This window comes from Euleptes europaea, chromosome 8, assembly GCF_029931775.1.
Source record: "Euleptes europaea isolate rEulEur1 chromosome 8, rEulEur1.hap1, whole genome shotgun sequence".
In the NCBI taxonomy this organism is placed as follows: domain Eukaryota; kingdom Metazoa; phylum Chordata; class Lepidosauria; order Squamata; family Sphaerodactylidae; genus Euleptes; species Euleptes europaea.
In genome coordinates, this window is record NC_079319.1 from 77382212 (window position 1) to 77409474 (window position 27263).

A 27263-nucleotide genomic window follows, 5' to 3' on the forward strand; every position below is an offset into this window, starting at 1 on the left:
GCTCTTTCCAAGGCAAAAAAAAATGAACCAAAGCCTGTCTCCAAGTTTAGCGAGAAAGAGCTATGCTTGCGGCATCATCTGGAGGCATCCGAAACTGTAAGTTGTTGTTTAAATCTGCTGTTCTAAATCTGCTGGGGCTTGAAAAGTGTACAGCAAGAAACGGGGGCATTTTGCGACCCAGGGTGAAACAAGGGCAGTGTTTCTCACCCCACCCCCTTTCAAATATCCTGAATGGAAAATGTGGTTCACAACCAAACTTCAAATAGTGCAGATGCCTTCCTCGCTTTGAACTTAAAATGTCTTGCGCACCAAGAACAAACAAAGCTAAGCTGCTTTCACCATAAGCAAAGCCTCTGACTTTTAAAGAGCACGTGAACAGCAGTGGCATCCACACAATAGCGGTCTGGAGAGAAGACTTCTGGAACCAATCTTTTTTCCTCCCTGCTCAAATGAGGCTATGATTGGAACTTAATTGGAAGGACAGACACAGGAACACGATCAGCGTGGTGAACAGACTCATTACCGTCTGAGCCTCAGCCAACCCTGGAGGGGTGATGTTTCTGCTATCCAAGGGTGCCGAAGAGGAAATTTCACATTAACTGTGATGGTGAATTGTTTGTTGGTTTTAGATCATAGGTTGTTAAATAACTGCATGGCATTTTGAACACTACTGGATACTACTGGAAGGAAAGTATGGATTAATACATTTCAAAGACACCCTTTGGGGCTGATGAGGAGGATGAGGTCAAGCGTATCTAACAGTTTGCAAGCCAGGGAAGGGCCACTGCCCTAACAGGGCTGCCTTTCAAACAGTGCATGTTAAAGAGGACCTCTCCCATGTTAAAGAGGACCAGAGAGGGCACCTTGCCCCCAAATCCTGGAGCTGAAATAACATCCATCTAAAATAGCTTTCCAATAGCACCCCAGGTACAGCTTACCCAAGAACCCAAGAACCAAGCTGTTCAACCAACGGGCAGAATTCTCTAGAAAGAAGCAGGAGGCAACACACTGAACACATGGTGTTGATAAGAGGATTGTGTCCATCAGCCCCATTCAAACAAAGGACGAATTCAAGCCACCTATCATTTATTTCAGCCAATCTGCGATAATTTCTTTTACAAGCAGCATTTCAGGGACATAAGAGAAGCTGATACAGCAGTGGCCATAGCATTCCACGCTCATTACTTCACTCTAATCACCTGTCTTGGGACGTCTCTTTGACCTGCTTTGCCATGTCTGCCAGCAAGAACTGCTGCGTGAGCATGGTTCTGTGTTGCTCAGTGCTTATTTAATGGAAACTTTGAAGCAGCAAAACACGGTGTTTGCACAGAGGAGAACAGCTGCTTGCGAACCGTTTGGTGTGCTCACACTGAAGGTGCCGTTTAGAAAGTCCTTCTCAATAAAAGTTGCCTATCAAGATATTGCTTATTTTAGCATGAGGCACATTGAGTCACGTATCAATTCACCCGGAGTAAACATCAGGTGTGGATTTTTTAAAAATCAAGAACATTTTAGAATGAAGTTCCAAAATTGGAAAGAAAACACATTTGGAAAAAAAAACCTGGAGCTGGTTTTTAACAACTAAAAGATTTCTGGTCAGAAGTTGGGTGAAAGACATAAGAAAGGAAACCATTATTAAAGAGGGGAGTTTGAATGACCTGCTGACCTGGAGTTGTCTCTGTCATCACTGGTCGAACCCCGCATTCCCCATCCTGGTCCTTATTGCCAACAGCGCCTAAGGTCACCCACTGTCTCAGCAGAAGACAGCCCCTTCCACTCCTTATCCTTTGCAACTTCAGTTGCCTGCAATGGAGGGGACTTCTTGCCCCTCCCAGGCTTCTACTGTGGCTCCATGCAACTCTTGAGCATTAAGAATAACATTTTGGAAGCACTCCTGCACTATGCACGCAACACCATTTCCAGATAACAATCACAACAGCAATAGGATACACTCCCCATGAGCTGCACTTTCCTAAGGACAAAATGTAGAGAATCCAGTGCTGGGATATGAGACATCCCCACACTCTGGTGGGAGAGGACATCTACAGAATGTATGACAGATTCATAACAAATGCTCACTCACTCCAAAGCTGATGGCATGGAAAGTTCCTGGCTAAAAGCTGGGGTCGGCCATTTGCAGGGCAGCTCCAGCCTTGCAGATAGATATTTTGACCCACTGCTATTAATATGGGTCTTTGAGATCACAGTAGATGGAATATTTTTAACTCTTGAGCCTTGCCAAGACATACAGAATACTTGCAAGCAGAGCCTGTATTAAGGAAAGCAGGCACAGCAGTTCACTTAATCTGCTGGGGACAGGTGTTGCCAGCTGAAGGAAAAATATTCATCATTTTAGACGTCAAGGCAAAGAAACCTTCAACTCAACTGTTTGCAACTCCAAACTCCCTTAAACACTTAAAAGATTGCTTTACTGATCTCCTGAGAATGGGGATTTAAGATGAGAGACTGCCTTGTTTAGATGAGGGGAGACACAAGAGAAGATAAAAATCCCTTTTTAATTAGGGATGCTGTTTTATGAAAGCATTGAGGGGCTTGTGGCTTTTCTGTTTTTTGACAAACAGAAAACTGCACAATGCTCAAGGATGCTGGGGAAAAACCTTTGTATTTAATTAGAGATAGGATTCCTTCCTATGTTATGTTCACAAATTCCACTAAATACATAGAAGTTAAGGTCAACTTTCATCTCATGTGTACATTACACTGGTCTTGCTGTTAAAAAGATATTTCAAGATATGAAATTGCTCCAAGCCCGTTGTGGAAGAGGTCCAGTTTTGATATTACACTAAAACATTGTCTGTAAACCATAGTTTAGAAAGCCCAACTTCTCTCTAGCTTCAGAGCCTTCACCGACTTCATGACAGCTGATTACATTGCCCAGATAAACTGTGGTGTAGAAACATCAAGAGTCCCTCTCCTCCACAATGCAGACAACCTCCAATGTGAGAACCAGCATCTCCATGTGAATGGCTGATGGTGTGTTGGCCCTATTTATTATATTTACAAAATGTGTATCCTACCTTTCTGTCCTTACATGGGCCACCAAAGAGGCTAGCAATTAAGCCCAAACTCTCCCTAGAAGCTAAAATGACTAAACTGAGGTTATCATATTTTGGTCACATTATGAGAAGACAAGTCACTGGAAAAGACAATAATGCTAGGAAAGATGAAGGCAGCAGGAAAAGAGGAAGAACAAATATGAGAAGGATTCACTCTGTAAAGGAAGCCACGGCCCTCACTTTGCAAGACCTGAGCAAGGCTGTTAAGGACAGGATGTTCTGGAGGACATTGAGTCATAGGGTCGCCCTGGCCTGGAAGGCCCAGGCTAGCCTGATCTCGTCAGATCTCAGATGCTAAGCAGGGTCAGCCCTGGTTAGTATTTGGATGGGAGACCACCAAGGAATACCAGGGTTGCTGTGCAGAGGAAGGCACTGGCAAAACCACCTCAGTTAGTCTCTTGCCATGAAAACCTCAAAAAAGGGGTCGCCATAAGTTGGCTGCGACTTGACGGCACTTTACACACACACACAACACACATATTATAGCATGGATATAAATGAAGTAGGCACCCCAAGGAGATTTGTGTAATTGTGAAAATGCATTTACTTGCCAAGAGCGCCCCCTCAAATGCTCCGCATTAAAAATCCCGTGCCAGCTATCAGACTCCCAGCAAACAATTTTTTTTCAAATCCTGAGGAAAATACCTTGTTAATTACACAGAGAGCAATTCAAACAGCAAGACTGTTAAGATCTGACCACTGATAACTGCGGAGGGGAGTTTTTACACACAAAAGTATGCCTAAGGTACTAATTAGGCTAAATCCAACTGGATTTGGTGATTGCTCATGCATCACGGTCAAACCCACATGATTCAAAGGCAAGAGGAAGTTACTTTCTTGCCTTGCCAACGCCTGTCTGTTTCCTGGGTTCCCCAGAAGCCCGCACCCACTCTGGGCCCATCTAAGTGTGTATAACTGCCTAATCTCCAGGCACAGTAAACAGATGTATTTGTCCCAGTAAAAACCAAGATAGCCACTGTTACGACGACATGACATCTTCCTAGCCCTGACTTGTGGCCCACGGTGGGCTCAATAAAATAACTGTGTTTTTTCCTGGTACTCAGGGTGAGTATGATCTGTGGCTGGAGGTGGGAGGCACTTTGCTTCCAGGGATTCAGCATTCCTGCCCTTAAGTAAATAAACCGGTCTCTTTGTACACAGGAAGGTCCCAACTCCCTCCATCAAATCAGCAACAACTGGCTGACAGACCTTCTTGATCTCTCTTATTCATGCAGCTGCCTTTGTCAGACCTTTGGCCTATCAAGGTCAGTATGGTCTAGTCAGACAGGCAGCAACTCTCCAGGAACTCTGGCAGAGGTATTTCGCATCACCTATTACCCAGTTCTTTTAATTAGAGACGCCAGAGATTGAACCTGGGACCTTCTGTTTGCAAAGCAGATGCTCTACCACAAAGCCAGGGCTCCTTTCTTTGCATTCTTTGCAGATGGGCACTCAGAAAGAGACAGGATGCTTTGCCCCTTCTGCCGTTCCAGCAAAGATGAACTCTCCCATGGCTGGTGGCCAACTTGAACAGTTTGCTGCCAGTTCCTCTGCTGAGAGGGGGGAAGGCTCCTCTCTCCAATGGGCGGGCTATCTGTTCCTGTCCCACCCACCTGTCTCAGGCACTCTTCCTCTTTCTCCCTCTCTCTGCCACTGCACCAAGGCAAGTCAGCCTCAGTCCACTCTCTCAGATTTTTCTCTTTCCCTTCATGCAAAGATTCCATGCTTCAATCCTCTGTTTTGTCATAACTGCTGTCCTTTGAGGCAGACTAGGCTGAGAGACACTGGCCAAAATTCCCCCAGTGAGCTTTCCCAGTCCAAGTTTAAGAATCTAACCACTACACCACCTGGCGCTTTCAGTTTCTACTTCCAGGGTGGCACACTGCCCAGGAGTGTTCACTTACAACATAAGACTGTGCAGGGCTTGGCTGAGCTAGGTGGGTTCAAGCAGCTGCACACGGCTGGGGGGGGGGTGATTTCATGGCACTCTGCTGCAAGCACCTTGGTTGGTTGGGTCGATGCACTCGGTGTGGTGGTTCACAAATTCTGTAGGCTTGGGTACAGGCATCCCAGTAATATTTCAGATGGCCTTTCATCTACTTGCATGAACTTCTCCATCCAAACGTGCTCTCCTTCCAAAATAATTTAATGCCAACATTATTATTTTTTATAAAACTTTCTCGATCAGACTTGCAAACCTCTCAGCTGCCTGAGGCACATTAATTGTATTTACATTAAAACTTAGATGAGAAATTGTCATTGTTGGGCTTCTCGCAGGATATGTCATTAGGTCTTGGGAAAACTGAAGCTTTCACCAAAATTAAAAAGCGCATTAAAGAGCTTGATTATAACAGCACTACTTTTCGTGCTCGCCGTTCATCCCAGTTCTTCGGAATACCACCACCACGCAGTTTGCCCGCTTATACTTATTATTTGACAACACCTCATCTTTCTAGAGCCTTCTGTTTAGCTAGATTGAATGCTAACCCCTCTACGGTTATGCAGGGCAGAATTCTGAATATACCATACCCTGGCAGGACCTGTCCTTGCTCTTCTGGCTCTATTGATTCATTAGCTCATGCCCTCTTGGAATGCCGCTTTTATGAGGAACTCCGATCACATTATATCTCTCCCCTTTTAACATATAAATCTAATGCCTCTGCCTCTGACATAATGCCTTTTTTATTAAGTGACAGGGATCCCAAGGCTACATTGTCAGTGGCAAGATTTATTTCAGTCCTTATATCCCTCAAACATTAGATATATGCTGCTCAAGATCAATAGATCAAGGAGCTTCTAAGGGATAAAGGAAAGGAAGGATAAGGTATTTACATAATTTACACCCCAGCCTTTCTCCCCAATGGGGACCCAAAGCAACTGACATCATTTTCTTCTCCATTTTATCCCCACAACAACCCTGGGAGTTAAGTTAGGCTGAGAGTGTAAGACTGGTCCAAGGTCTCCCAGCAAGCTTCTGTGGCAGCGCAGGGATTCACCCTGGGTCTCCCAGATCCTAGCCAGATTGGTGAAGAATTCCTTCCAGACAACCCGGTAGAAAGGCTTTCCACAAGTCTCCCCACCTCTTCTTTTGGCTACATATCACTTTCACAGGCATCTGTGGGCAGATGGTCTGGTAAAGATTTTTGTGGGCTAGTAATTCTCATGAACTTGTTTGCAAGGTTGCCCAAGAGAAACGTGTAAACGTGTACTCTAAGTCTTCTTAGAAAACCCACAACCCCCACCCCCCAAACCCAAAGTAAGCAGTCGGGATACCAGGAAAGGATTCTGAATGGAAAAGGTCGCTCTCAAAACCTCCAGTCAGTTTGAGCTGCCTTGCGATGAATGGGGCATGAATCAAAGGACAAGCTGGGAGGGTTGTGGTCTCTCTCTCAAAAGGAAAGAGTCAGAATTCCTGCCAACATCAACTGCAATGAAAGATTAAACCACGGCACCTTCCAGACATGCACTTCCTGTTTGAGTATCCTGGTCCGCTGTACGTCACTGGGACATATTTATAAGGGTTAAGTAACAAGCTCTAAATATTAAGAGGATTTACTGATAGCCTGGCTTCCAGCTGCTACATATCGGGTGAAACGCAAAGGATTTTTACAGGGCACGTCTTCCTCTGGCTTTCGAGAGGCAACTACCTTGCGTCATGCGATGGGCACGTAGCACAGCCAGGGAATATCAAACGTCGCTTTATTTACCCTGGGTTTTATATTCAATCCACCATTTCAATTGAGATTATCTGATTTCCTGTTCTTGGTAGAGACCATGATCACACCTTGCATCATTATTTTTTAAAATAAAAAGATAAATAAATCATTAATAAAAAGATACCTTCACATTTTGCTGGCTCGTACTGAATTAGTTTGGATAAATGCAAACTGCCTAACAAGTAGTATGACAGGGAAAATCTGAAATCATTTTCGGACTACTGCACAAGAGCCTATATGTTACTGCAAAGGAGGCCAAAACATCATATACTATCCCCAAAACCACAATGAATCGTACCAAAGCTTCATGGATTAATCAAATGATTAAACCGGGTTAAGCTTGCATTTCTATTAAGAACCAATCAGAAGTTAGTTGAGGTCTCCTTTTTAGAATCCATCTAGGCTGACTGCATTCTTCTTGTACCCTCCCAGGGACTGGAATGCAAGTCCATTAGTTCAAGATGTCACAGTGCATTTGGGACCTCTTGTCAATTTGGAAGGAAGGGATAAAATTGGGAACATCTGAGCCAGCTGAACATGACCTGTGGCTGCACGTCTCCCTGTCCCCTTTCCACAGGTAATTTAAGCCTCGACTTGCTCCAAAAGGCTCATACCTGTGGTTTGCAGCCTGTGACATCCCCCCGCCCCATTACACTGCTAGAACCAGTTATCAGACAGGGACATGTTTATAGCTCGTTCCCTTCCGGAGAAGCCTGTTTGTATATCTCTTTGTAAATTGTGTTTTTTGTATATTGTATACATAAGCTGCTTTGAGTCCGTAAGAAAAGGAGAGTAACAGTATGGAAATAAATAAAATGCCCATTGGCTCAGGTACTGGCCTTCACTTTCACTTGGAAAGATACAGAAGTATTTTTTTTAAATGAAGCCACATGACTCTTTATCCATTTCCTGTTGCCTAAAGCTCACCTCATGCCAGTTCAGCCACTTTCTCAATCCCACAGTTCTACAGGTCAAGCAAATAGTTCCAAAACAGGTGCTTCAAGGTAAATGGTACCCACCTTGTTGCTTACAGGAGAGCCATCAAATCCACCAAGACTTCTTTGCCCAGATGGAGGCACTTGGTACACATCTTGCCCCTGAAGACCATGACCAGTTGGTATCTGGTAGATTCCCTGACTCATGTACGAAGGCGGCACTTGGTAGACAGGGTCACGAGGAGAAGCATGTGCACTTGGTCCTTGGTAGACCTTCTGCTGGTTAAAGGGTTGAGGTGCTGATCCTGGACTTGGCGCTTCCTGGTTAGAAGGGCTCTCCTGCACAGGACCTATAAGAAGTTTCACACGGTTGCCGGGGACAATGCCTTGCCTTCCATGTAAGGAGCAGAGCCACCATCCTTCCAGTCCTTCAGTGTTCTGTTCTATCACTGTCAAAATGTCACCTTTGCGGAAGGCCAGCTCTTCTGCACATTCGGGGACATTATCATAGAGGGCTCTTGCCATAAGATTCTGTAGAGACAACAGAAAGACAGAGGGAATTTAGGCATACAGCCAATTCTGGGTACAATGTCACATAGCAGGCACTCATTAAAGGAGTGTAACATATAAATCAACATTTGTGTGTGTGAATCCCACCGCCATCAAAGTGACGCATTCCAGTCCTATTACTCTTTGATTTAATTCTTTAAGCACTGAAAGATTAAGATCAGATGGCACAAAATGGCACCTCGGCTGGGATCTGCTGCTTGAAGCAACTACTTCACATGACTTTGGTGTAAGAATGGACCCACCTAAACATTTTTAGGGATACATAATTATGGAATTCTTCATACTAAACTTTTTTTAAGCCACGCAAATCAAAACTCAGTATTTCTGCTGTGAAATAAAGTACAAATACTAAGAAATTTTCTGTTAACACAGTTATGATAGAAACTAACAGCATACATGTATAACCAGGAGGTCTCTTCATTTGCCTTGAAGATTAGGAATTAGAAAGTTATGTTTTCTCCTTTGGTGCAGCTTCTCCTAGGGAATGATGCTTACTACCTTTACTGGCAAACACCAGCCACAGTAAACTTGCCTCAAAAAAACCTTTTAAAGCTGAATAGAAGAATGGGTTGCAAAACTCTGATTTCTACATTTGGAAAACCTCTTTAATATTTCCTAAGATGTACAATTTCTTTGATGAGAGAAAAGGGTGGATGATGTCCTAGGCTTAATTCCTAATCCATTCATTACCTCACTGAATTATTGCCTTGAGCAAATCCCTTTTCTCAGCCTCAGTTCCTGTTCTAGATAATGGGAATTATGAAGACCTATTTCACTGGATTGTTGTAAGGATGAGCAGGACAAAGTTTATTAAGCACACTTTCAACAACTGACATCTTATTCCAAATAGATGACATCAATGGGTTCTGATTTTTCATGCAAAACTTTGATGACAGAATACGAAAAAACCTCTCTTTCTCTTTCCCCCTCCCAATACAGACCTACCAAGCTCAGTTAACATTTCCTAATAAGGTTTGTAAGGACTAGAATTCTGCCTGACCACTGCTTAAATGATGCACCTCAGAATCTGGCTTGCTGCTGCAAACTCTTGTGGTTTCTTGCACCTTATGGCTGTGGAGAACAACCTTAAAATTTATTTTTCCCCAATGTAAAGGTACAGAACACGAGACATGAAATGTTCTCTATCTGGAAAGCCTTCACCTGACATCAAACCCAAATCTAACACCCAGGAGACACAATATCTTGGTAGCAAGTGCTGTGCAGCAGCAACACTTCTGCACATATTACCTCAATAACAAGAAAAGTGGCAACCACACAGGAAGAGCCCTCTCTGTGGTTGTTTCCAATGCCACTACCAAACCTAAAGACACTCGGCATGGAGGTTGGGCTTTTCCCATGTTGTCTTTGGATTTTTATATTACAGCAGTACAGGAAGAACACATGAACACATGAAGCTGCCTTATACTGAATCAGACCCCTGGTCCATCAAAGTCAGTATTGTCTACTCAGACTGGCAGCGGCTCACCAGGGTCTCAGGTAGAGGTCTTTCACATCACCTACTTGCCTAATCCCTTTAACTGAAGATGCCGGGGATTGAACCTGGGACCTTCTGCATGCCAAGCAGATGCTCTACCACTGAGCCATGGCCCCTCCTCTGATGAAGCCGCACTGCTGCGGCCCCAATGCCTACAGGGTATCATAAGTGGTGGGCAATCTCCTGGCCTCCTCTCTTCACTCAAGTGGGAGCAAAAATGGGGGCAGAGCGACATTGCAACATCAGCGGTTGTACCTGGAAATGATGTCATGAAGTTCGAGGAATTCCCTAAATCTCTATGGTTTTTACCAGAGAGATGGGAGAATTCCTAGAGTGTGATAATGTCACTTCCAAGTACAACCAGAAATTATGTTACAATCTTACTCTACCCCCCAATTTTGCTCCTGCTGGAGAGAAGAGGTCTTTTGGCAACCCAAATCTCCTTGGCTGTTAGTCCCATAATATAATTTCATTACATGAGTTTTCCCATACCTATCTAAAAATGTGCTGTCTCCATTCACAGACAAAACATGCTTTGCCTGCCTCACTTTTTCGTTTCTGTATACATGACTGTCTGGCACATTTGGTACTAAGAGAGTCAGCCAAACAAGGCATTCAGAGGAAAGCAGACAATCTGTATAGGCTGTCATTCTTGGAAACCTTCACAAAGACCCAGAACACTTCATTTCTTGGCTCGGGTAGCTGGAGCAAAGCACACTGACAGCCATTAACCTGTCTACCCGCTGTATGCCAGAGAAGGCATTCATAGCATTGGTGAATGGTAAACTATTGAAAATTAAGAGGAAATCTATCTGAAGCATTAAAACAGACACATGGGATATACATGGATAGCCATGCTTTCAAATTGAAGATTTGTGGTTTCTGTGAAGTCTTTCAAAAAGTTATGGGTTTATTCCAAATTATTATTGAAGCTCATGCTTCAAGCAAATTTCTGAAGTGTTCCAGATTTTCAGAACTTCTGCCTGACACTCTGCTGTTTCTAGAGTAGAGGATTTCCTCCCCACCCTCCCCCAGCAGTTTAATGGTGCCTAATTTATTTCACTGTATGATCTGGATAGCCCAAGCTAGCCTGATCTTGTCAGGTCTCAGAAGCTAAGCAGAATCAACCCTGGCAAGTATTTGGATGGGAGATCTCCAATAAATACCAGGGTTGTTAAGCAGAGGTAGACACTGGCAAACCACTTCTGAATGTGTCTTGCCTTGAAAACCCTATGGAGTGGCCATTGGTCAGATATGACTTGAGTAATTAAAAAAAATCACAGTCACTGCCTTTAAAAAGTGTAGAAGAAGAAGAGTTGGTTTTTATATGCCGACTTTCTCTACCACTTAAGGGAGAATCAAACTGGCTTACAATCACCTTTCCTTCCTCTCCCCACAACACCCTGTGAGGTAGGTGGGGATGCTGAGAGAGCTCTAAGAGAGCTGTGACTAGCCCAAAGTCACCCAGCTGGTTTCATGTGTAGGAGTGGGGGATCCAACCCGGTTTACCAGATTAGCATCCACTGCTCTTGTGGAGGAGTGGGGAATCAAACCCAGTTCTCCAGATTAAGAGTCCACCGCTCTTAACCACTATACCATGCTGGCTCTGAAAAATAATTTCTTCTATTTAGAGTCAGAGTGGTGTAGAGGTTAGAGTGATGGACTAGAATAAGAACGTAAGAAGAGCCCTGCTGGATCAATCCATTGGTCCATCTAGTCCAATGTCCTGTTTCACACAGTGGCCAACCAGTCACTCTGGAGGGTCGACAACAGGGGAAAGAGGCCAAGACCTTCCCCTGTTATTGCCTCCTGGCACTGATATTCAGAGGTTGACTGCCTCTGAATGAAGAGGTTCCCTTTAGTCACTATGGCTAATAGCCACTGACTGACATATCTCTATCCTCCATGAGTCTGTATAATCCCCTTTTAAAGCTCTTTGTTCCTGCGGCCATCACTATAACCCTGGACAGCTAATTCCATCGTTTAATCACTTCTTGCATAAAGAAGTGCTTCCTTTTGTTCATCCTCAATCTACTGCCCGTCGGCTTCACTGGATGCCCTTGAGTTCTAGTATTTGGGGAGGTGGAGAAAAAGTTCTGGTAGACCCAGGTTCAAATCCCACGGTGCCACAACAGGTTGCTGTGTGTCCTTGGGCCAGGTGGCCTTGCTCAACCTAACAGAGTTGCTGTGAGAATAAAATGAAGGAGAGCAGAACGATGTAAGCTGTTTTAGGACCCCATTGGGGAGAAATGTGGTTATAAATGGAAATAATAATAAATGTAGGGAGGGACCATTTCTTCTGGTATGAACCTGTCTGCCAGCTTTGTTCTTCCCAGCAGTTCTTGCTCACTGGTCATCCCATAGGACTGCAAATGCCTCCTCAGCTCAGTCATAGGCTTTTCAGTCACAGCCCCAAACCCCTGGAACGGCCTCTAGAGAAGGTGCAAAGGGCTCCTTCTCTGGTGGCTTTTGGAAGATGCTACAGGACCATTTGGTTCTTTTGCTGCATTTCTGAGCTGTGTGTGTCAGTCTAGTGCTTTCTTTTTGATGCTTTTTTGCTTGGTAAGCAGCTTTGGCTTGTGGCGTACATGTGGTTTTATCATTTACAGTTTTTTATATGCTTTATATGCTGGTGGTATATGTTGTAAACCACCTTGAGCGTCTACCTTGGATGGGTGGGACAGGTGGGATACATATTATTTAAAATACTTTTCAGAATAACAAGCCACCAGACACAGCTTCTTTGGCAATGTGACTTTCATTAAAGATTAACACAATGCACTAAATTGTCCCTAACAACATTTCCTTCCCAGTAGCTGTCTTTATGGTGCCAAAAGAAAATCATGTGCTGGACGGTCCCAATGACATCCAGTGAGCTATGATACCTTGATATGGTTAAAAGGCACACAATATGGCAACCTTTCTGAAGCTAAGTAGCCAGGTGACTAGTCAGGAAATATGCCTGGGGACCACCAGGTATGCCATCTTGAACCCTATGATAAAAAGAAGATGGGATACAAATATAATCTATAAAATAAACAAATATGCTGTACTTGTCACAGCATTTCCCTATTGTTTTACTGGAATCATGATCTTCTCTAAAATAATTTAGAGAGCAGGCCAAAACAGGTCTACTCAGGTCTATTCAATGGAGCTTGCTCCCAGGAAAGTGCCTTAGGACTGCAATTGCCATTCACTGTTAAAACGAAAGGGCATTTTAAAATACTTCTTATTAATTCTTATTGGCTCCACCATAGGACTGGATGACAAAGACCACATCCCACTATAACTTTAGTGGGTGACATTAATGCCTATACTAGTAAAGATGAAAAACTATGGCATATTTGATAGGTCTGTAATGATCAGGATCCTTCCCCAAACAGTGATCGCTCCTTCAAAAGGTGAGAACTTCAAAGATGCAAAAGTTATTAAAATTTGGGATTAGAAACCCAGATATAGAGAGCAATTCTAAGGCAGTCTGCTCAGAATCTACTCAGGCCCATTCGATAGGGCTCACTGCCAGAGAAGTGTTTTAAGGTTGAACTAATAATCTACCACACTGGCACCCCATGAAGAAAACCACCTCCCTGGTCCTAAAGTATTAATTTGTTATGTTAAAACCGATAGGTTTGATGAGCTTCTACTTACAAAACCAACATTCTATCTCTTCCTTCACTGTAAGATCTGAGAGGAGAAGCAAATAGGTTTCCCTCTCTCTGTTTCTTCTGAGGGTTTCCAGTTGTTAGCTCACCTGTTCTAAAATCAACAAAGCCAGCCCACAATAAAACCACACCTCTATATCAGACAACTTTAAATGTCCCCCTAACCATTGGAATTGGGACATTTAGAAGTGGCCAGATTTCTGCTGTTAGTATATATATTTGCACCTGTACAAGAAAAAAAATGACCACCCAAGCATAAAACTGGTCTTTGATGAAAAAGTGAAATGTAACAATCAGTTTAACTTCGTTAAGAAAAAGCCTGTTTTCTTTCCAGAGCTCTGCTCTCTCTTCCTTGGGCCAGATGTGGATAAAGCACACCAGTTTCCATAGCCTAAGTTTTATGGGGTGGTAATACAGCCAATAAGTGCCATGTTAAATCTGCTGTGACCTCTCCCAGTCCAATGTACCAGGTCCCTGTTTCACAGCTGGGTGGATGGGAGACAGATATTACGTTTGACCAGGCAAGGAAAACCATCCCTGTTTCAACATTTAATTGGAGAAAATGCCCTGAAAACAGTAGGAGAAAAATTAAGAGCGACAAAGTATCAACAATAATTTGGAGGGCTTACCAATGCTAACAACAAAGAGGAACCAATTAAGGCCTCTTCTCCATCTCATCAAATGTTTGACTGGAGTCCTATGATGGGGTGTTTTTTGTGCCTTCCTTTATCATGGGCTTTGTGGATCACAGTTGCAGAACAATATTACGGTTGCCAAGAAAGAAAAGAAACAATCTTAAAGTGCCATCTATGAAATCAATGGTTTAGAGTGAGTAACTCTACCCAGTTGAAATGATTGACCCTCCACTATTTCCCCTCCAAGGACTACCAGGGTTGCTGTGCAGAGGAAGGCACTGGAAAACCACCTCTGTTAGTCTCTTGCCATGAAAACCCCAAAAAGGGGTCGCCATAAGTCTGCTGCGACTTGACGGCACTTTACACACACACACACATTTCCCCTCCACTAGCCAGCGTGGTGTAGTGGTTAAGAGTGGTGGTTTGGAGCGGTGGAGTCTGATCTGGAGAACCGGGTTTGATTCCCCACTCCTCCACATGAGTGGCAGAGGCTAATCTGGTGAACTGGATTTGTTTCCCCACTCCTCCACACATGAAGCCAGCTGGGTGACCTTGGGCTAGTCATACTCTCTCAGCTCCAGAGGATGGAAACACCCATCTTAAGATGACCGCATTCCCCAGAGAGAGAAAGTCAGCATATAAAAACCAACTCTTCTTCTTCTTCTATTCCCTTGGCAGTAGTATCAACAGATACCAGTATGCTTGTCTCTCCAACACTGCATCATTCTGTAGTGGGAGAGATTATCAGGGGATTTGGAGCAAGTACCACCAATATGTGGGGAGGGGCTGTGGCTCAGGTGTAGAGAACCTGTTTGGCATGCAGAAGGCCCCAGATTCAATCCTGGCATCTACAGTTAAAGGGTCAAGGCAAGTAGGTGATGTGAAAGACCTCTGCCTGAGACCCTGGAGAGCCACTGCCAGTCTGAGTAGACAAAACTGACTTTGATGGACCAAGGATCTGATTCAGTATACGTGGATGATAACCATCTCTATTTCCCAACAGCTGAGTCAGGTGGGTCTGCCAAAAATAATGGGATGAATGAGTGCCAATAAACTGATGCTCAATCCAGACAAGACTGAGGTGCTGTTGATGGAGAGATAAACTGCTCAGGAACCACACAGCCAGACTACCCTAGAGGGGGGTTGCACAATCCTTGAAGGACCAGGTTCACAGGTAGGGGGAGCTTCTGGATCCTGGCCTGTGGTTGGAGGACCAGATCTCCTATGTATGGTTGCCATCCTTCAGATGGGCCTAGATATCTCCCGGAATTACAACACAGAGGTGGTTTTTGAGGGTGGACTCTATAGTATTGTACACTGATGAGGTCCCTTCCCTCCCTAAACCCCACCCTCCCTAGTAAGGTTGCCAAGGTACCCCCTGGCAACCAGCAGGGGATGGGGGGACCTACTACCTGTAAATGGAGGCCAGCATCAATGTCACTTCTGGAAGTGACATCATCATGTCGCCGGTGACCGCAGGGATGCTCTGGTATTTGGGCAAAAACTCTATGGTAGAAGCAATTTTTACCATAGAGTTTTGTCCAAATTCCAGAATGTCCCCATGTCGCCAGTGAGAGGATGATGAGATTGGGGGGGGGGGATCACTGTATGAAAAATAACAGTTATGCTCTCAAAAGTAGAATTTCTGTAGGCTTGTTCATTTTCACACTCAAGGCAAGAAGGTGAAAGACTTTTCCAGGCTGCATATGAACCGACAGCTTTAAAACGACAAAGGGGAAAGAGGTCAAAGTAGAGCCAGGGTGGGAAAGCTGGGAGTATCCATCCTGCCTCATAAAGCAAACAAGGAGAATGACGTGATTAACAAGACGGTGGTAGATGTCAGCAGCCTTGAAGCAAACAGTGAGAGATGATAACTAAAGCACGTGGAGATTAAGTACAATGGCTTCTTTACCCAGCGAGCTGCATCTGGTCCGAATGCCCACCCCCCACGTGACTCCTAGTCCAGATTCCCCACCCCACCCACCAGACAACAATAACTAATAAGAAAGTGGCTTCACAATCTTTTCTGTGCCCGTCACTCCTGCCACAGCTGGGGGAGGAGGAGGGAATGAAATGTCCCCAAGCACGTAGGCTTGTGTACACTGAACCATATACCAGAATGATTAACTCTTTCTCACTTACTGCCTCCTACGCAGGCGAAGAGTTTATTATTACAGCTACCAAGGAAACTACCACCTTCTCTGAGCAAAGAAGAAATTCCTGCTCATTTCCCATTATGAGCTGTTTCATAGTACGAAACAGGTCACCCTCGCTCCCCCCCCCCCCGCTGATCTTTAGACAGTACCAGGAGAAAGGGGAGACGGAGGGAGGAAGGACATATTAAACAAAAGGAATGATGTAATCCTCTCAAACAAAAAACCTTAAGCAAGTGGCTGTCATTTGACAGGATTTCTTTACCTTTTAGGCAGCAAGGAGGCTAGTTTGTATTGGATGCAGTTTAGTGTCCTTTCTCTGCATGCCTTGCTTTTGTGCCACGTAAGTAATTGGGCATGATGACCTGAATTGCGACAAGTTATTTCAAGATGGTACAAAAGTACAGAGCTACAAGCAGCACCGGGATGCATTCCCCAACCCTGTGCGAAAGTAAGCCAAACAATCTAGCGCAGAATTCTGTATCCTGAGAATCTCAGTCTTCCTTTTTAAAAACCAAGTTTCTGGTCCTTGTGGATGTACAAATTGCTTTGGAAGTGTGCAGGCGATGCCTAAGCTTTGGAGTACTTACTCCAAAGCCAGAGCAGAGCCAGCAGTGGCTGGGGACCTGACATCAGCCCACAGCAGGATTGGAAGAAGCACACTTAAGGGTTCAAAAAAGACAACTATACAGGTCATAGTGATAATACTGGCCCCATCTTTGGATATCATGCCCTGAAAGCTTTCCTGAGAAGAAGATATGGAATGAGATCCTAAGATCTTTGAACAGAGGAGAGTTGGTGGAAGGCGTTTTTGCCATTGCCTCTTCTCCACTGGAGCTCCATTCCACCTTCCCCCCCCCCCCAAAAAGCCACTCCGGAGTCCAGGGGATGCTTGTGAATGACCCAGACAGGGCATGGAGGGCTGCAGCTTGAGAGTGGAATTGGAGGAAGTCCCCTCCCCTCTGGCTAGTTGAGACTTTATGGACTAGTCCCTTCTCCAGCACTAGTCACCATAAAGTGAAGCGCAAGTCCTAAAACAAGGAATAAGAAACTGTCAGGAATATAGCTGGGTCAGCATACGACGCTCATATTTTATTGTGCTTGCTGACAATAAACATCTCTAATCTGGAAGCCGGCAGCCAGTTCTGCTTTAGTTCTTTTATAACTTCAACCTCCCTTTCAACTTTCCCCATCCCCCACCCTGGGATAAAGTGCCTATTGTATTGTATTCTCCAGGAAGAAAACTACTGAAGCACAATGTGAAACAAATCTGTCCCACAGAAAGCAGGAGGTTCCCTCAGAACTGAGGCTTGTGTACGTCCCATTATGTAGACAGCAATATTATGAGTTCCAAAGCTTCCTTGAAGATTATTGCAATTTAAAAAAAAATTATGCACACTACCTCTGTGTGTTCGCCTGACAGCTTTTTCAGCCCAAGCAAGCATTACCCATCAATGGGAAAGGGAGCTTGCTTCTGGTGATCTTCGCAATAATCTATATTGCTCAAATGCCATCCAAACTGTCTTTAGCCACAAAGAGTTAAAGTGGCAAGTAGAAAGGGGCATATCAGTTTGACACCCTATGCCATACTGGATGCCCTGAAAAATCCACCTTTAGCTAGGGGGTATCTGGAACAGGCACAGCTTGGTGGGTCAAATGGGAGAAGTTAAAGCACTACGACAGGGTGAGGGGGGGGGCACCAGTTACCACTGATTTCTTTCTAAAAGACATTTTCTTATTTCAAAGCATCATAAATCTTTAAGTGAAAGGTTTCCTGTCCCAAATTCTTACGTGTAGCACATCAGTGCTCCAGGTAGGGCCGTTCCCCCACCCTGGCTATCCCTACATACAATGAAAGAGTTTTTAGCAAGTGCAAAAATGTGTTGTAAGAAGTGGATCTTAAGACTGTCTGGTGGAAGGAGAAAGCGGGAGGGTGCTCTTTGCAGAACCCATCAGCCAAGAAATAATTTCAACAGTCTGCTTTATTTTGGCAGTACGGCATTATTTTCCCCTCCAAAATATTGGAAGATGTGTGCTTTTAATGCAAGTAAAAAAAAATGAAGGCTTCCAAAGCCTTGGCAGCAGCCATGAGAAGGCGCTGAGTGCTGAATACCCAGCCCCTTCATTCCTGTGCATCTCTAGGAGAGGGGCTGCCCGTCAGAGTGGGCCCCAGCGCTGCCAAGTTGTCTGGAGGCAACAGAGCGTGGAAAGATTTGGGCCCAGGTCAGAGGAAAGCAAGTGTCTCAGTTCCCCATTCCATAAATTCGTCTCCTGCACATTGAGAAGTGCACAAAGATCTGAATATAGAGGGATGATCAAGTCTCATACAACAAAAATCCCAATGAAGTTCAAAATGCACTCTTATTGGTGGTAATTTATGGTATTTTAATCAGCATTACTTAAGGTATTTGCTTTGCTTTTCTTTTAAATCGCTTACTAACTTGTGGGCTGTGGCTCAGTGGTAGAGCATCTGCTTGGCATGCAGAAGGTGCCAGGTTCAATCTCCAGCATCTCCAGTTAAAGAGACTAGGCAAGTATATGAAAGACTCTGAGACCCTGGAGAGCCGCTGCTGGTCTGAGCAGACAATACTGACTTTGATGGACCAAGGGTCTGATTCAGTATAAGGCAGCTTCATGTGTGTTCATGTGCATTTTCTCTGTTGCCATAGTGACCCAAATTTGCTTCCAGGATTAACCAAGCAATGGTAGTCTGGTTTTCAAGGTGTGGCAGACACATATCCAGCAAGATAATTAAGTTCCAGATGTTTCACTTTCAAGTTCCAAACTCTGATGCATTACAGGGATGAATTAGACTTCAGAACAGATGCAGTGAAGGCAGGCAGACCATGGATTACTACTTTCATGAATGCACGTTTTTTGTTGCCAACTTAGAGGCCTTATATGCATGGGGTTTCTGTTACTGTCACCCTCCAACTACTTCGGGGCTTTGTTTTCATTATGCATGTTTTCTCTGACTGTTAGAAGTCACTTCGCTATCCTCTCACGTTTTCCCTGCATTTTCTAGATGCTGTTTTATCCCAAGTTTAAAGTCTGCCTTGATCCCAAATTGAAAGTTGGTCCTGTGCATACTTGTCAATTTGGGCTTTTCTCCCCACGCCTATTCTCACATCTTCCTCCCACTTGTCTTTCCCCCTCATCCAACCCCTCCCCTCGAAGCCACCTTTTTTTTTTTTTTTTTTTTGCAAGTGCAGGACTAGCAAGAAAATGCTGGAATGCTAAGAGGCTGCTTATTTGGTCAGTTTCACAGCAAGCGTTGGTCAGTTTCAGACCTTGGTGGATGGAACAGATTTTTTTTTCTTTCTGAGGGCAGCACTAGTGAAATAATGCTGGAATAATAACAAATGACTTATGCAGCTGTTTATTTGGTCAGTTTCACAATGAGGATTGGTCAGTTTCAGACCTCCGCCAGATTGAACAGAGCCCAGCTGATTTGCCTCCCTCCCCTTATCGCGTCCTCTTTAGGATAGGCATGAAAGTCATTTTTTTGTTTGTGAGTGCAGGACTAATGGTATAATGCTGGAATAAAAACAAACGACCTATGGGGGGGCTTATTTCTCCAGTATCCATTTAATGTCCTCTTCACCTCCCCCCCCCCCGACAGGGGGCTACTCAGCTCAGTTAAAATGAAAGAGTCCTACCGCAGGGCTGGTGGCATATTTTTTAAAAACCTACAGCCAATTACAATACAGTATTTGCAGGGGGGTCTCATGCATAAGTGTCTTTTCCCTGCCTGTGATCTATTGTGAGATCAATCTACTGACAGAGCACATGTGTGCTAAAAAAAAAGGACAGTGGCAAGCCACGTAACAACAACATCGGTGACCACTCCCCCCTATGATTTGGCTTTTTGGTGGTCCATGGTGTCTGTAAAACTCTTCTTCAATGACACATTTCAAATGAATCAACTTTCTTCCTGTCTGCTTTCTTCACTGTCCAACTTTTACACCCATTCACAGTAATGGGGAGTACCATAGTATGCATTATCTTGAACTTGGTCGCCAGTGACTCATCCTTACACTTAAGGATCTTTTCTAGCTTCTACACTGCTGCCCTGCCAAATCTCAACCCCCTTCTTACTTCTTGGTTTCAGTCTGTCTTTTGAGCCGAGGAATAGAAAATTTTTAACAATTTCAATTTCTTCATCATCAACCTTAAAGTTGTATAATTCCTCAGTAGTCATTACTTTTATTTTCTTGATGTTCAGATGTAATTCTGGTTTGGCACTTCCAGCTTTAACCATCATCAGTAGTCATTTCAAGTCTTCACTATCCTCTGCCAGTAACGTGGTGTCATCTGCATATCTCACAACAATTTTCACTCCACCTTCATCTAAATCTATTTTTAAATCTAACTTTAACTTGCTTATTGTCATAATTGAAATGGAAGTAAGAGTTTAAGCTAGCTTCTGAACAGACTGTGGGGGAAACCAACTGGTATTTGTTCTGCTTCTCAATCTGCTAATATCATCCACTCATATCTCATCTACATGGACATGACTAGTTGGGCAACCCTGTCCCATGTAACATTGAAACTATGTGAAATTCTCTTAGTTGGTCTCTCGCACAGCCAATCCATACATGGGACCCATCACACTGAAGTCACATGCTGTTAAGCCTTGTATTTGTAATGCCTCTCTTGTCCTCATATCAAGGTTACAACAGTACCAACTATGCCACGGAAATGCCCTGAAAAAGTAAGGCTGAAATTGTTACAACCAAATGGGGGAGACTTGTCCCAGAAACCGCCTGCTCCTTGCAGCTCCGCCTGCAAAATGGATTTCCAGGAAAGTCCCACTGTGCACGGCACTTATATAAACCAGTCCTTACTATGTGTGCATATCTAGGATTTTACAGCAGTTCTTTAGACTAGTATATCATATGACTGCTTGCCACGGATCATGTACTAAAGAATGCCTATTAATTAAGAACACATTATAGGTGATGCTAGTTGGGGTAAAGGTTGGAATTTCGGTTTGTTGGTTTGCTCATGGGATTGTTATTCATTTAAAATGTCTGTGAACACAAGCTTTCAAACTGAAAACAGATTTCAGTGTGGCGTTGTTGCTTTTTAATTCTGTTTTCTCACATTGTTGTCACAGCACCAACAAATTATACTGTCCCTCATGCATCACTAACCACACCCACTTCTGAGCATACTCATAAGGGATCCCAGATGTTTGTGAGAATATATCCACAGGATATAGTGCAAGAGAAAAAGACACAGAAGACAAACAACACTGCTTTTACCTGAGGCACTTTATGGTTTTGGGAGCCTCTTGTAAGGCAGGCTGCTTTTCACACTTTAAGCTTTGCTTATGTAGGATGGTCTTAATGCTGAACCGACAGCTCTCATTAGAGGATTCTTTAATTGTTTTGGCTTTTGAGGATGCAAAAGGTTTAACAAAATTGTCCTCTCAACCACTTTTTTCGCTGCTGCCACCTGTTTGAATGGTTCTGGTGGTGGCAGCAACTGAAGTCTCTGTTGTCACTGGCACCAGCTTTTCTATTCACCCCCAAGATGTCAGAGAGACGAAAAGGAGAGTGCCTTCTAGCTTCACTCTGATGTGGCTTCCTATGGCATCACGTAGCAAGATCTCATAGGCTATGGGACATCATGAAGCCACATAAGCATCTTGTAAGTACAGAAAAAGAAATGGTAACTAGCAGCAACTAGGAACATAATTGCAGCCAGTGGTAAGTGAAATGAATACTTCACAACTCCATCAACAATGAATTACTAAGACGCTCCCCTTATCCCCCCCTCAAAAAAAACATGTTGCCTGCAAACAAACAAGGTGGTAAAGACGTAAGTTGGAAGACATATTGGTTCAGCACTAGCTAAATGTGTCAGACAGATTACATATAGAGGATCCTGCTATGGAGAAATTTCTATCAATACCTTCCAATCGACTGATCTTATGTACTTTTGCCTTAAGCGGCAGGCGCCAGCAGGTGTGCGTTGACGCAGGTTCTGCAAGCAAGAAAAGGCAACCTGAATGTTCTCATAGCTCTGTGATCATGTTTCCAAAACCCCATGGAATTTGCCAAGGAAACGTTAACAGTGATGTAGTGATGTGCCCTGGAAAAAAGAAAACCTCATCCTTTGCGCCATGTTTAAACTAGTCAAGCTTCTGGAAATGCCATGAATGAGCTCACAGAATTTCCTCCATACATATTTAACCCCCTTCTCCATACTTCACCCATTTTTCCAGTGTGTGCGTGCTTTTTAATTTTGAAAGTATAAGAGGCTTTAAGATCACAGCATCTGTGCATTGCAGTATGGACAGAAAAAACAGGGGGAAAACCAAGGAGGCAGCAGAGGGTGGGGATACGAACAAACCAAGTATGATCTCACTATGATTAAAACCTTGCCTCACCAAAAACCAGAGCATGTGGAAAACCCTAACTTCATCCCCTGAGGCAATCAATGACGTCCCTGGTGAAAGGAGACAACATGTTGGGTGCTGCAAGGCAAAAGCTGACTAGAAAAAACAACAGAAGCAAAAGAAAATGCAACACTGGCATACCTCATGATTGAAGCTCTCTGCTCTCAGTGTATTTCCCCAACAAACAATATGTTACAAAGTCAACCTAACACATGCCTGTCCCTAAACCAAGCTGGAAAAAAACACAATTAAAACATGGTTATTTAAGAGGGTCTAAGAGCCCTGTGGCACAGAGTGGTAAGCTGCAGTACTGCAGTCAAAAGCTCTGCTCACGACCTGAGTTTGATCCCGACAGAAGTCGGTTTCAGGTAGCCGGCTCCAGGTTGACTCAGCCTTCCATCCTTCCGAGGTCGGTGAAATGAGTACCCAGCTTGCTGGGGGTAAAGGGAAGATGACTGGGGAAGGCACTGGCAAACCACCCCGTAAACAAAGTCTGCCTAGAAAACGTCGGGATGTGACGTCACCCCATGGGTCAGGAATGACCCGGTGCTTGCACAGGGGACCGTTACCTTTTTAAAGAGAGTCTAAGGATTCTCTTCAGGATGGTTGACATTTTATGCAATAAAGTAAACCACAGTCATGGGAATTTGGGCTGATTATATCTGTGAACTACAAATTCACCACACACATTTCTCAGCACAACCAGAGAAAGTTGGGACTGCCTACACAGAAGGAAAGAAAAGTCTGGTGTTAGCCAACCATTAATGTAGGCAGAATATTAAATATAGAGTACTCACAGGTTTTCTGCCAACTCTTTAGGTAGTGCCAGAGTGGAATGTATTTGAGGTGGCACCCCTTTAATAGGGGAGAGGACATGGTCTAAACTAAGCTTGAACTTTAGTATAATTATTACAGAAAATTATCTCAGATTGATACCAACCACATTATAGTTTTCAGAATTTCCAAGAGAGTCCAATCCTCATCCCTGTTACGTCTGTGAAGTATTATAATTTATCAGGGAGAGTGTATCAAGGAAAGGACAACAGACAGTTTTATAACTTAAGCCTAACATTCGGTATTCTAATGGATAACAGGGTGGGAAAACCCTTCATAATCTTGTCAAGAGCAGCCAGATGTGGAAACGGGACCTTGACTGCTCCCCGTGAAGGTTCCTTCTCCTCTGGGGCAAGTCAACCGATCACCTTAGATGTTTTAACTCTATATAGAATTAGCAGGAGAAAGAGTCCACAGATTCAGTTTGCTCTGTACAAATGACATCAGACTTTTGTTGCACACTGTGTGTTTGAACCTACAGATGAGGCATCGTGGCCTCAGGTTCTCTATGGACCGGTTCTTTGAAAAAAGTTTTTCCTTGGCATTCGTTGGGAAGCAAGACTTATTCCCACGATTTTAAAGCATTCCTCAAAGGCTATTGTCTCTGTGTGAGTCACAGTTTCCCGCTGAAATTTCAACTTCCCAGTCAATGGGGCACATCTTAAGAAAGCCTCTTAATATGCTGACTACATTCATGTAAGCGAAGCCCATTCTTGGTTCACCCTTGTTTTGAAGAATACTAAGCCAGCCTGGCTGTATAAATGAATGAATAGATGTAAAACACAAACTTCAAAACAGCAGGCGCTACTCGCTTCCCAGGCACCAAAAGTGAGACCATTTTCACCATTCTGCACAAACTGTGATTCTCACCAGCACTTTTAGTAATGCTGTTTCCTCTCATTTTTAACTTATATCCAGATATTAAGATGGACTAGGGAATTAAACCATTTAAAAACAGGTGGCCATTTTCACTACAGTTCAAGAGAGATAAAGCTGTTGTTTTAAAAAAAGCAGGCTGAGCTAGGCAAATGCCTGTCAGATTCAAACTGTCACAAATCAAAGGACTTTGCTTCTTGGCTTTAACGTATAGAAATCAAACTGTTAAGTCCGAGAGCAGTTGTTCCAAACAAGATGCATCATGTTCTCAATTGGTAGATAACAATCTGCTCTGTAAAATAAACCTCATTCTAACACAGAAAAAAATCAAAGTATGTTAATAAGAATTTATATTCCATCCATGCCTTTATTTGGCAATATGCAGAGAGAAATGTAGACCCAAGGGGGAAACCATCATGGTTTACACATAACATTTTTAATTTTTGGTTGGAACATGATTTATAAATCCCCCCTCCCAGTTTTCACCCCTCTTTGCCCTTGTCCATCCAAGATCTCCACATCCTGGGTTGGATCCAACCAGTTTTTCTGCTGAAAAAAAGGAAGAGTCCCCTTTAACTACCCCAAAAGGCTATACTGAGGATAATAGGTCCTGTGTGTACAAAAGTTATGTGGGATGGGGGATGTAATAAGGAGAAGGATTGTGTGAGATGGAGTGAAAAACGGGCTGGATCCAACCCCCACCCCCATTCGTACCTTACTGGTAGTTGATAAAGTTTATTGCTTGTGGCCAAAGGCCATCACAATCTATCATTCAATCTTATTGAAAGCGATGCAACGCAAATGGCAAGCATTTGCACTAGGGATGTACATCTGATTTAACCATATGTCCTGATCCAGCAGGAGATACAAATGCAATAATCTTGCTTCTCTGCACAGATCTTCCTGCTTGGATCAGGGTAAAACTCATCACAAGACATTATAATCTCTTCCAAGATTTATGACTGGCCAACGAGGCCCTATTTAGGCATCCACTAGAAGTCATAACTATCCCATTGTTATGGAATACTCTCTCCCTGGAGGGTGGCACTGTTGGAGGCAAATGTAAACACAACCGGGGGAAAGAGGTATTCTGGAAAATCTGTTATTAGCTTTGGTTGCAGTTATTGATTGGGCTTTATTGTTATTATCTTTTATTTCAGTGAGCCACTTTGGAAATATTTGTTATGAAGTGGTACAGAAATATCATTTTAAAAAATCCAATGTAGATTTGGAAGGTCTAAATGAGGCAGCAAGTCATACAGTATAATGCAAGCTGCTGCTTCCCCAGCAGTAGTTCTTTTCCATCAGCACCAAGTCTTGGTGTTAGACTGAAGTTAAAATGTCTGCTTTGCTATGACGTTTTGGGCTGAAGGAACCCTAAGCCACATACCGCTGTGCAACTTGCCTTTCAGGACTGAGCTCATTGGAGGAAGAGGGAAAGAAAAATATGAATTAATGAAATAAATGTCCACTAGAAAAGGCCTAGGGCTGATAGCCTGAGGCTATCGTATTTTGGCCACATCATGAGACGACAAGAGTCACTGGAAAAGACAGTCATGCTAGGAAAGGTTGAGGGCAGCAGAAAAGAGGAAGACCCAACAAGAGATGGATGGACTCAATAAAGAAAGCCACAGCCCTCAATTTGCAAGATCTGAGCAAGGCTGTCAAAGATAGGACATTTTGGAAGACTTTCACTCACAGGGTCGCCATGAGTCGGAGGCGACTTGATGGCTCTTAACACACACAACACACAGAAAAGGCCATTGTCGTCATATTTCTGCTTACTAAACCTAAATCAGGAACCCAACAACTTTTTTGAGAATGGGTAGTCAAGATCCTTGTGATGAGGGATGGTATAGTATAGCCCAATCTTGTCAGATCTCGGAAGCTAAACTGAGTAGCTACTTGGAAGGGAGACCTCCAACAAAGACTCTGCAGAGGAAGGAAATGGCAAAACCACCTCTGCTTAATCACTTGCCTTGAAAACCCCACCAGGGGTCACTATAAATCGGCCGTGACTTGACGTCGCGCACACATTCAAGATCCTTAGAAAGATCTGCGGCTGCTTTATACAATTTCCACTTTTTAATACAACAAAACAACAGGCCACAAATCAAAGCAATTCATTAACAGGAGAGTAGAACCTCATTTGTCTGAATGCTCATGTAACTGTATCTTCATGAACCCACTGCTCCTATTTTAGCCAAAATCTCTTTGCATTCTCCAGAGCATCCAAATAAATGAGGATGTTCATGTAATTCTAATTAAGAATGTCCCTCTGAAATGCTTTAGTTTGCATTTGTCCTGGTCACTCATGCTAAAATAGACTGCCCAGAATGTACTGTACATTCATCTTCCATCCACTTCATCAAGATGTAGCCCTGTAATGGGAGAAGTATCACATGCTGTACTTGTTAGGGATGACAAAACAGTAACTAAGGCCTTTATTAATTATTTTTCCTCTCTGGAATCAATGCTGTCCATAAGATGCGGCCTTTCAGATATCAGGCAACTTGAGTAGTCTAAGCTACCAAGCTTGCAAAGTCAGGTTGTTTTTTACAGATCTCTTTTACCACACTTTGTCCCTGGACAGTCACAGGGTAATATCAGGAATGTCCGGAATAAACACTACGCTGGGGTTTTGGTCAGCAAAGTACATGCCATTCTTTTCCCTTTCACATCCTGAAATGCTTCAGGTCTTTCATTGCCTTGGTTACAGACAGCTTTTTGCAAGCATTTACGGTTAGAAATACAGTAATTCTTCCCAGTGACACAGTTTTGTTTGCCTTGGCATGAAGACTTTGTATTTAGGGCTGATGCGGCAGTCCAAATGGCAAGGCATTACAAACCAATTTGTTTAGGTTTACTTCACTCTCCTACAAATTATCTAAAAATAGATAATCG

The 27263-nt window shown here is 43.6% G+C and overlaps 1 protein-coding gene across 1 annotated transcript in view; it reads right to left on the bottom strand.

The window, feature by feature from the left end:
- Nucleotides 1–27263, bottom strand: part of NEDD9 (neural precursor cell expressed, developmentally down-regulated 9) — a 56962-nt gene that overhangs the window by 22001 nt on the left and 7698 nt on the right. Inside the window, exon 2 of the mRNA XM_056854711.1 lies at nt 7813–8259. Within this exon, the coding sequence (XP_056710689.1) occupies nt 7813–8259 (447 nt within the window). The remainder of the gene's footprint in view (nt 1–7812; nt 8260–27263) is intronic.